This window comes from Saccostrea echinata, unplaced genomic scaffold (assembly GCF_033153115.1).
Source record: "Saccostrea echinata isolate AGI-Se365-2 ecotype Australia unplaced genomic scaffold, CSIRO_AGI_Sech_v1 ptg000053l, whole genome shotgun sequence".
Classification (NCBI taxonomy): domain Eukaryota; kingdom Metazoa; phylum Mollusca; class Bivalvia; order Ostreida; family Ostreidae; genus Saccostrea; species Saccostrea echinata.
In genome coordinates, this window is record NW_026889802.1 from 780,242 (window position 1) to 792,357 (window position 12,116).

Genomic DNA, 12,116 nt, shown 5'->3' on the forward strand with positions numbered 1-12,116 from the left:
CTTGATTATATAGGGAAATGTATAAATTCTTTGAAAATCTTCTTCTCTGCTCCTGGGTGTTATTCAAACAAAGGAACTGCATGGTGATGATAAGGAAGAATGCCTCTTCCAAAATTGTGAAATTCATGGCCCCAGGGTCAGGGGTTCTGTTGAAGGGGGGGGGGCTCAATTGATTATATAGTGAAAATGCATAATTTCTTTCAAAATATTTTTTTTCTACTACTGGTTATAAAGCAAAGAAAGAAGTGTATAGTTATGATGAGCAAGGGTGCTTTCTTCCAGAATTGTGAGTTCACTGCCCCTGGGTCAGATGTTCTGGTGTAAGGGTGGGGCTTTATTTATTTAATAATATAGTGAAAAAGCATTTCTTTGAAAATCTTCTATGCTTCTGGGCATATTCGAGGCAAACAGAGGAAAAGTTTTAATATGCAAGGGTATTTTACCAGAATTTTGAACACCTGGACCATTTGGTCGAGTGTTCTTGTCCTGGCCAATGCTCTATTAACTTGTATTCTGCTGAGCAAAGTTATTCCCCTTTTCCATTCACCTTTTATAATTGATTACTGTAAATAATGTATTTGAAAGGTTTATAGAATAAGAGAATTATGCAAGAATATTTATTGTATGATACAAAAAGTACTTTCATAGTTTTAATGATCAGGTAAGCTTGGAAATAATAGATGAATAAAAATGAGGAAAAAATAACATCTTTTTAAATTTCTTCAAAGACCAAGAGAGGCCAATGTGAAACGTAATAATATGTGGTTAAAAAATAGACATTTTGATAATAGTCTGCATGATAATAAGGATAAATGGGGGACAGATAGATACTAGACCAATTATTTTGTTGATGCTAATCATACTATTTTTCTTGCTTTTGGGCAACAAAGCTTCATATATCAGTTTATGGATCATCTAAATTCTTGTATTATACTCAGGTGACCGTTAAGGCCCTTGGGCCTCCTGTAAAAATATTTAGTTTAATTATGCAATGTTTTGAACATTTAAGGTGTCAACAACGGTTCATGAAATGGCACATGCTATCGGACAAAGGCACGAACAGTCCAGAAACGATCGTGATAATCACGTCATCATCCTTTGGACGAATTTACAGAACGGTCAAGACAACAACAACATGCAGAAAAAAGACACCTTCGATTATAATCCATATGACTATCAATCTGTGCTTCAGTACAGTTTAACGGTCAGTTAACGTTTACCTGTGTTACATTTAATCGTAAAATAAAAAAACAAAACCCAGCAAAATCCTTGTGCATCAGAATTGACTGCAAAGAAAAGTAAAATTTATGAACTTTCATGATTCATTTACTAGTACTATTTTATCTCAATATCCTTAGAGAGAAAATATAACCATATTTTTTAAACAAATAAAAGCTTTATTTTTTTTAACAGTCCTTTTCTACAAATGGTCAGGCAGTTATGAAGTTCCGTGACCGCCGGCTGGAGTTCTTGGCTGATTCAGCGACTGGACTGATGTTTTATGATATTCAGGATATAACAGATGCATACGATTGTACCAGTAAATTTTTGTATCTATTTTATTTTGCATTTAAATCAGCATTTTCAATATCCTATCCGTAATATGAACGGATTTTGCATTGATTTTAAGCAATATCTTACGTAAGTTTACAGTTTATATTTTTGGAACATTAAGATGTAAAAGGTACATTAGAATAAGGATGGTCGTTAAACTACATCACTGATAAAACGAGAAATTCGTAAATATCCTATTGGAAATTTGAATTCGTGATTTTAATGGAATATATGTTTTTACATTTCATATTGTTATGCAAAATCTGCAGTTGATTATTCTCATAAACTGTGTTTAAAGTGTAAGGAAAGTATTACAACAAAAATGCAAGATTGATAAATGATAGAAAATAGTTGCAAAATAATAAACAAAGAGCGCCAATTGTTAATGTTTTTACTTTATAAGGACCCTGTCGGGGCTCCAGTGGTAATGATCCTCTGAAGCAGTGCCAGAATGGAGGTTTTGTCATCCACACCTGTGACTGCCTCTGCCCGTACGGTATTACTGGAAACCTGTGTGAAACAGTTGATACTGATCCAGGTACATTCTTTTCTTTTACCTCAGTTGCAGGAATTTTGATGTACAAATGTATAATTATACTAGTATAAAGCTAGTAGGAAACTGACAATTGTAAAAACAATTTTATTAATTGGTTTTGTTGCGAGAATGAATAATTCAGAAATAACAAGAATCAAAAGAACATTCATGAAAAATCAAGGGAGTATCAATGAAATGTGAAGAAAACGAGCAGTAATCAAGTTCAAAAGTCCATTGGAACAATAAAAATTGGGACAGAGCAAAAACGGACCTCTAAACACATCAGATTTGGAATCAGGAGCTATGGAGTATTAATCGTCCTCTGTTGACCGGTCACATCAGCCGTGTGCTCCTTGTCATAATGGAGCATACGGGAAAAAAATCTGTAGACAATTCTGTGTGAAAATAATGATCTAACAATTTGAATGAAAAACATAAGTCAACATTCGACTTAACAATAAATTGTACAATGTATTTGCTAATAAGGTCATTGTTTCGACCATAAAATTTCCAAAATGATGACTTTAAACGAGACTGTTGATATCCTTGTATCATCAACTTATTTGTCACTAACTTGTTATTAGAATTTAAAGTGAATGGTACGTTCAACTGTAAACAACATGGTGGACATATGATAAATTTGTTTCACCATTCTCTAAAGCTATTTTGTGCAAAACAAATTCATACACAACATATAGTTTTATATCGATTAATTATCATTTAACAATAGTTACTTCCATTTATATATCCACTCGATACATCCCAGTGAACTTCAAATAAAAGATACCACAGAGTCTGACACATCCGTTACATATTTGGATATTTTACTAGAAAAGAATTAAATGGTAACCTACAAGAAAACTTTATGATAAACGTGATTACTTAAACTTTTCTATCATCAACTTCCCTTACTAATGTAGCAATATCGTTATCGCCTGCATATGGGGTTTATATCTCCAATGCTCCACGTACCAACAATTTCTAAAATGTGGCAAGTTATTGACAAACAAGTTGATGAAACAAGAATATCAACAGTCTCATTTAGTCATCGTTTCGCAAGACCTATGGTTGATACAATGACTTTGTCAGCAAATACAATCTATCATTAAGTCGAATGCTGACAGACCTGTTTCATACTAATTGATAAGCAATTATTTAAACACTAAATTGTCTGCGGATTTTTTCTGTTTGCCCGGAATTGACAGTGAGTACATGGCGGGTGTGACCGGTCAACAGGGGATGCTTACTCCTCCATGGCACCTGATCCTGCCTCTGATATTTTTTGAGGTCCGTGTTTGCTTTGCTATTGATTTATATTGTTTCAATGGACTTTTGAGCTTGATTACTGTTCGTTATCTCCATATTACATTCTGGGTTTTAGATTACTTTTGGTCTGTAAACTTTCTCTTTGTTTACTTGTGAATATCTTATTTACGCTACAAATTTACTTATTTTGGGGTTGCTAATTTATCAAGCAAGGAAAGAATTAAACAAAAGTCAAACTATATTGAAAATAAAGACATAGTGCTGGGATTTTGGAAGCAAACAACAAATAATAAAAAGATGAAAAAGTCATTAACTTTTTTTCGTCAACAACATCAAAATTCGAATTTATTTGACTATATTGTTGTTTACACGTTAATTATCGTCACCCGCGTGGCGCAGTGGTTAGAGTGTCTGCTCTAGAGTCGCAGAGTAAGGAGTTGATCCTTACGTCGCGGGTTCGAATCCCACTGTTGGACGTGGAGACCGGTCCTTCGGATGAGACCGTATAAACCGAGGTCCCGTGTCGCAGTAGGTGCTGGCACGAAAAAGACCCCCTCTGCTCAATGGCTGTAAGTGCCGAGCATAGGACAAAATTTGCAGCTCTTCACCGGCTTGTGGTGGCGTCTCCATATGCGTGAAAAATTCTCGAGAGGGACGTTAAACAACATACAAACAAAAACACGTTAATTATCCAACTTTATATTTAAGAATTCAGATGTATACCCCACATTGTCCATTTTATTTTTGTTTTGTTAAAGGATGTGGTCCAGGTTTAATAACCTTAGCTGATGGAGAAACCAAGACCATAACTTCACCTAATTTTAATACCGGGGGACCATATCCCACCGGTAAAAGATGTGTTTGGTTAGTGAAGGTAGGTAATTCGGGAGGATCTATGTGTAAACGTCTTCTTGATTAATTCAGTATCCCTTGGGTGAATGAGTGATATAATAGAAGTGCATATAGCAATATATAGCAACACACAGTGTGAAAAAGTTTAAAACGAAGAAACAGAAAGAAACAACGTAAGCATAAGCGCTCAAGTTTATTAATAACAAAATGTTATGTTTGTGAAGCACTGAAGCCCCCGTATGACAGCTCATGAAAAAGGTATAAGTTTCTCAAATGCAAGTTAAACTCCAAGGTCAAGATGACTGGCCAAGAGATCAAAATTGTAGGTGCCCAAGGGAAGGTCCTGTCACAAGGAATACTCCTGTGAAAAATGAAAACCCTCGCACCAACTAATTAAAAGTTATGGCCAAGGTTAAAGGTTTTTCAAACATACAGATAGGTCAAACTCCAAGGTCTAGAATAAAATGTCAAAACTATTGGTACCGAAGCAAAGGACTTGTCACAAGGAATACACTTATAAAATACTAAAGCCCTAAAAGCAACCGTTCAAAAGTTGTGGCCTAGGTTAAAGTTTTTCAAAAGTAGGTCAACCTGTAAGGTCAAGATCAAAGGGTTTAAAGTGTTGGTACCCCAGGAAAGGTCTTGTCACAAGATTTACACCTGTGAAATATGAAAGCCATATCACAAACCGTTCAAAAGTTATGGCCAAGAATAAAGTTTTTTAAATGTAGGTCAAACTCAAAAGTCAAGGTCAAAGGGTCAAAATTGTTAGTACCCAAGGAAAGGTCTTATCACATGAAAAACACATTTTTAATATAAAAGTATTTTAAATTTAATCAAACCCAAGGAAAGGCTTTATCACAAGGAATGCACAGTATAGTATGAACCTTTCACCAACTGTTTTAAAGTTATGGCCAAGGTTAAATTTTGGTAAAGTTTTGTAAAAGTGAAACAAACCCCAAGGTCAAGAGGTCAAATATGATGACACTCAAAGAAAGGTCTTGTTACAAGATATACACATGTGAAATACGAAAGCCATAGCTCCAACCAGTTAAAAGTTATGGCCAAGGTTTAAGTTTTTGCGGACACACAGACAGAAAGGCAGACGGACGTACAGAGCAACCCCCCCCCCTTGAATTTTCGATTACGGGGACATAAAAATATTTTTATCTTTAATTTTTGCATTTGTAAAGCAATATTGTTTAATTTCAGATAGATCGATCTTATTTCAAAAATGATTCAATTATTTTTTTTATTTTAATGGACTAGTTATGTGATATCTTGAAAGGTATACGAGTACCTAGAGCTTTTCTTCTAATCTTTACTAGTCTTTATTTTTGATTTTTTATATTACATTATTCAGGCTTCTAGTGGAAAGAATGTCGCTATGAGGATAGACGAGATGGATTTAGCAACTGATGACGGGGCTTGTGCTCACTGGCTAGAGATCCAGTATAATTTGATCGGACAGAGTGGTCCAAAGTAAAACGATAAATAAGTATATTCATTTATAAAAATTTGTATGAATATGCAATGTAAAAAGGCTAAAAAATAAGTAAATGTAAGTAAAAATATATATATAAGGAAAATAAGGAAACAATGGTTAGAGTTTGGGGGACTGTTTTCATTTTTGAGCTTTTAAAACCGTCAACGTAAGCCATTTTTGTAATTAAAGACAAAAATTTGTATAGATTGTATACGGATTTATATATATATATATATATATATATATATATATATATATATATATATATATATATATATATATATATATATATATATATATATATACTTAAATAAATAAAAACAGAATGCTACAGTCCAAATTAAATAAAATCTTTACTGTTAGCGCTTTCAGCCATGTTGGCTCTTCAGACAAAATTTCAAAACGTTGTCAATAACGTTGCTAATGACGTCGTGATTATATATATATATATATATATATATATATATATATATATATATATATATATATATATATATATATATATATATATATATATATAACCGGTTACAAAATCTGTAATCGGTTAGTCGGAAAAAAATAAAACAGGTGTAAATTTCCTTAAAACACGTTTTACAATGTTAAAAAACCCAGAATGTCGATAAGTTATAACGTTTCCACAATTAATTCGGCTGATTTGGAGGTAAAAAATTAAATTAAGACTCTCAAGATTGAATTTGTGGGGGGTAATTGGTCACTTTGCGAAGTGTTAATTGCTGTTTAAATACCATGGCGTTACCCAGCCTGTCTTAATTATGATACTTATTAAATCTTTGTTGAGTTCTGTTAAATGATTTAAATAATTGCAATGTGTATCTTACCCTGTCTATCCTTCGCCAGGGTTGGGGTCAATTACTTTGAAATGTAATTAAATACTTTCAAATACATTGAAAAATTGTGTCAATTACTTGCAATTACAATTACATTGATTTTTTACAAATGTAATTAATTACTCTCAATTACTTTGAAGAATGTAATTAAATACATTTCAATTACTTTTGTTTCACTTTCAAAAATCTTGAAGAACAAATACATGTAAATTAAAGGTGGGGGAATATTTAAAATAAAAAATCTCAGGTGTCTGTCATGTTTGTAGCTGCAGGTCTGTAGCTTGCTGGTCTGAAAAAATGGGATGGACGACCAGAGAGTTTGTGTGTTTCCTCAACACAAGACCTAGTCCTACATGAACATTTATCAATTGACCGCCATTATGAAATTTGATTAAAATTTTTGAAGAGTTTATGAATCAACCATAAAATACTTTCAAATTATTTCAGTTACACAGGTTGGCAAGCTTAACACCTTAAATGGCAAATGTTGACAATTTTCATACAATAAATAATACTTCATTTATGTAATAACTATTAAAGATACCAAATGCATATTTGTATATAAAGATCTGTTTAACTGTTAAAATAGTGATTCAATTTAATATATATTTCTTTTCTGAAGTATATAAATTGTAGAACATTCTTAATAGTATTTAATAAATCACCTCTAATGGTCATATCTTTGAATTTAAACAAAGCATGGTATAGAATAATATAAAAATTTGGAGGGTTGTTTTGATAGCAATTTACAGCTGGGAGTTGAAGGGCAACAAGACAGGTCTTTATGACACATTAAATTATTTTTTTTCTTTTTTTGATAATCAAGCAACAAAAAATTGTAATGTTTTCATGCCTATATCAATGAGAGGTAGAACAAAATTTTTGATAAACATTAAACTAGTATTAATTTTTTCTGTACATTATGATTATAAAACAAACATATTTTTATAAACTAGCTAATATATCAAATTCATTTATCAAGATATAAAAAGCTTAAGATTTTGAAAAACAGAAGGGTTTCTTTGAATAAATTAAAATAATTGTAAAATGTGACTGTGTTGGAAATATTTCCCTATTAAATACACAATATGTATAATGTAAAGTAATTAAAATGTAATTGAAAAGTAATTGAAATTACAGGGTATTTTTTCCAATGTAATTAATTATATTCAATTACAAGTAATTGAAAAAATGGTCAATTACAAATTACTTCCAATTATTTTGAAGAATGTAATTAATTACACTCAATTATAATTACTTTTTTCAATTACCCCATCCCTGTCCTTCGCAGTTATCTATGAAATTATATTTTAAAACAATCATTGTAAATTATTTCAGTTTCTGTTTATGGTGACAATGCACAATGACCTTGTATTGTAATAATATCAATTTCTGCGATTTTTAAGAAATGTTTCATGGTTTCCTTATTTTTCTTGCCGTTCGAAATTGAAATAAAATATAATATATAGCGTACTAATCAAGCATTAACGCCTTTTTCAGTTTTCTTGTGTATATAACTAGAGTTTACTGGAAAAATAAAATATAAGGAAAATGTGTATTTTGATACGATTAATCAATTAATCGGTCGGAACGTCTTTCAGTTCAACGATTAGCAATTCAGTATTCGATTGTCATCCCTTATATATATATATATATATATATATATATATATATATATATATATATATATATATATATATATATATATATATATATATATATATATATATATATATATATATATAATAAAGTGAACTTCAAAGGCAGAAATTAAATGGCAACAATCATTTACATATATATAAACTATATAAAATAAAATAAACACTATTGCACCATCGCCCAAAACGACTTTCGAGTCAATAGCACGATGTCAAAATGGTGCGATGGAGCGGTGTCCGCTATAATGGAAAAGCAATGGTGCGATAACACGATTCAGAGATAGCAAGCATTGCCTCGTCGATATCATGTCTTCACGTCATCGTACCATTGCTCAACGATGCCATCACAACATCGTCAATGTATCTTCGTCATCGGACTCTAGCGCCATCGTCATCGTGTCATGGCCCTATCGACCCAAATTTAACAAGAGGCCCAGGGGTCACACCGCTCACCTGAGCACTGAGGCTAGGAAAAAAGCAAAAATCAGATTAGTATTGCAATGCTTAAATGCAGAAGTGGTCCCGACCTACCCCTAAAAGGGAGGGGGTATGATTTGAACAAAATTGAATCTACACAAACTAAGGATGCTTACATATTTTTTTTTTACTAACTGTGACTTTTTTCCTACAAGTTTAAACTTTCATTGTGGCCCCTACCTACCCCTGAGGGTCATGATTTGATCAAACTTGAATCTACACTATATGAGGATGCTTCCATATAAATATACCAATCATGGCACTGTTGTTCTTGAGAATTTTTTTTAAAGATTTCTCCTATATATCCCTATGTAAAACTTTGATCGTCCATTGTGGCCACTACCTACCCCGGGGGTCATGATTTGATCAAATTTGAATCTACACCACCTGAGGATGCTTCCATTTAAATATGACCAATCATAGCTTTGTTGTTCTTGAGAAGATTTTTTGAAATTTTTCTTATATACTCTTATGTAAAACTTTGTGTTCCTACCCTACTCCAGGGATCATGATTTGAACAAATTTGAATCTACACCACCTGAGAATGCTTCCATATAAACATGAACAATCACAGCTTTGCTGATCTTGAGAAGATTTTTGAATATATTCCCTATATATTCCTATGTAAAACTTCCCAAGGATCGCCCACTGTGACCCCATCCTATCCCCAGGGGTCATGATTTGAACAAACTTGAATCTACACTACCTCATGATGCTCCCACATTAGTTTCATATTTTCTAACACAGTGGTTCTTGAGAAGAAGATTTTTGAAAGATGCCATAAATTTTTTCATGAATTCGCAATTATCTCCCCTTGGAAGAAGGCGTGACCCTTCATTTGAACAAACTTTAATCCCTTTCCCCCAAGAACACTCTGTGCCAAGTTAGGTTGAAATTGGCCCAGCAGTTCTGGAGAAGAAGATGAAAGTGTAAAAAGTTTACGACAACAACGGCAACGACAGACAACGGACAAATTTTGATCAGAAAAGCTCATTTGAGCCTTTGGCTCAGGTGAGCTAAAAAGTGTGATGGTTCAATCAAGAACTACATGGTTCCATCCGGCTACCATATGAATATAATGCACGGCCGTTTCATTAATTGTCAAGCAACTTCGACTGAGCTTATTTATCTGCTTGTTTTTCGAGCATTATATGTAATATGGTGAAAAGGAAGAGGTATTCATTTTTTAAAAAATGTTATTCTCACTTCCCAAGCCAAAATTTTTCTGAAATAGCTGTTAATATTTGTACTAAACTCTTTCCAAAAGTACAAAATGTTTTCTTTGTTAACCCATTTGACAACAGCATGCAATATATATTCGTTTCATCCAAAATGATCACTTAATGGTGATAAAGATTTACAAACTTTGATGCTTTTGGACATTAAATGAAAATTTTATGTTATTCCAGTATTTCCTTTTTTTCTGCAAATTTCTGTTTAATGATACCCCAAAATGATCCTGTGCCATTTTCCCCCAGAGAAACTGTAGGAAGATAAGACTTTTTATACATATATGTTAAATGCATACAATTTACTTCTCATTCTGCTTTTTAAAAATGATGAAATTGTACTCACGCATACATTGAATGTTCCAGACGCTGTGGAAAGTTCTCACACGAGACATACGTGACATCAGACTACGGGGACCCGTCCATGATGTTACTGATTTTTAACAGTTCCTTTGCTCCAAATATACAACCAGGCAAAGGCTTTACTCTGTCTGTGTCATCTGTAGGTGCAGGTAATCTAAAAATAAAACACTATATAACATATATGCTATGAAAACCAGAGTATGATATGGTGACATTCATGATGTAAAGATATTCTACACCTCTTAAATTGAAATCAAAGATAACTGGTCTCTCTTAACTTATTCAAAAATTATAGGTTAGAATCAGTTTCGACAAAGAAATCCGTCAGTAAACAGAATCTTGCTATAGTCTGTTTGTTTTGAATTTCATGGAGAAAATATGTATATGTCTACTTCTTCGACGTTTAAACTATGCATGCATGTTTGCAGAAAAGAACGTTTTAAACAGTACAAATTGACAAAAATACAATTAAGAATCTAAGACTACCACTGATGGTTGAAGAAGATTGAATACTAGTTAAAATTTTACGGAGAGATGGGATACATTTAAACTATTGATGAAAACTGAAACTTGGTATTCAGCTTATAAATCATATCTCATGCCAGTCGATATATATCCGCTTCCAAACTATACTACCTGATCCCTTTCTTGTAGAATTCTTGTAGTCTCACCAAAGTTGTTGAGAAATCCTCGAGTATTTTATTTGCCGACCAACACAGGTTAAAAGATTCGAATACAGAAATATAGGAGACATGTAAACGAAAAGGTTACATTAAATTTCAGTCTAAACCACTATACAATATCAGTGAATTAAATGTACCCTGTTTGCTTTTTGGAATACGTATTGAAAATAAGAAAAAGAAATAAAAATTTAGATTATTTTTTTTAAATTACTTTCATTTTTTATATTTTTTCTTAATTTGTTGTGCATAAAATGAAAAGATAATGAAAAGTGATGATGCTCAAAAGCCCATAAAAACAATACAAACTGTGAACAGAACCCACACGTACGTCTGGAATCAGGTGCCATGGAGGAGTAAGAATCCCCTATCGACTGGTCACATCCGCCGTCATGATCGGGTAAACGGAAAAAATCCATAGAATGCAATTCAGTGTGGCCTAACAACTTTAAAAATAACAGATGTCAGTCAACATTTGTCAGATAATGTCAGATTTTATCGATCGGGAGGCCCGGCTTCGATTCTTGTTCGCCGCGCCGCTTCAAACCTAAACATAGGTTGTGACTGTTTCTTCGCCAAACACCCGGCATTAGAAGTGAAAGTTGTGGGTCTTTCGGATTAAAATCGAAGTCCCAAGTCACGGTAGGCGTTGGCACGATAAAGAATCCTCATTGTTCGATGGCCCTGAGCCCTTCACAGTGGCGTCTCTATATGAGTGAAATATTCACGAATGGGACGGTAAAAAACGTACAATCAATCAATCAATCCTCATATCATTAATTTATTTATCAGTAGCCTGTCTTATTTTAGAAATTGTTCCTACGTAGAACATGCTCTTGCGCATCGAATCAACTGATAATGTTAAAAAGCTACTTAAAAAATAAGGAAAATTGACAATAGAGGAGTGGGAGTAATTGTCTTTTATGTGAAAAAGCCTTGTCTTTGATTTATCGTGGGAAATGGTTGTATAAAGTGTTGAAAAGTACGGTTTGCTGCTATTGATTTGTTAACGAAAATTTTGTGATTTCAAATCTGTTTAAAAATTTTGGGAGTTTTTAACTATCCACATCTGATTAACACCACTTCTCAAATATGTTGTTGAACAGCAATTCTAAAGTTTCTCCTTCACTGACCGGTCACGTTAGCCTAGTGCAGGGAGTTCGTTTCG

The 12,116-nt window shown here is 32.9% G+C and overlaps 1 protein-coding gene across 1 annotated transcript in view; it reads left to right on the forward strand.

The window, feature by feature from the left end:
- Positions 1-1,074: 1,074 nt before the first annotated feature.
- Positions 1,075-12,116, forward strand: part of LOC133204441 (MAM and LDL-receptor class A domain-containing protein 1-like) — a 45,427-nt gene continuing 34,385 nt past the window's right edge. Inside the window, exons 1-6 of the mRNA XM_061340168.1 lie at positions 1,075-1,204; positions 1,414-1,540; positions 1,958-2,092; positions 4,114-4,229; positions 5,571-5,689; positions 10,272-10,417. Coding sequence (XP_061196152.1) covers positions 1,136-1,204; positions 1,414-1,540; positions 1,958-2,092; positions 4,114-4,229; positions 5,571-5,689; positions 10,272-10,417 — 712 coding nt within the window. The 5' untranslated portion in view covers positions 1,075-1,135. The remainder of the gene's footprint in view (positions 1,205-1,413; positions 1,541-1,957; positions 2,093-4,113; positions 4,230-5,570; positions 5,690-10,271; positions 10,418-12,116) is intronic.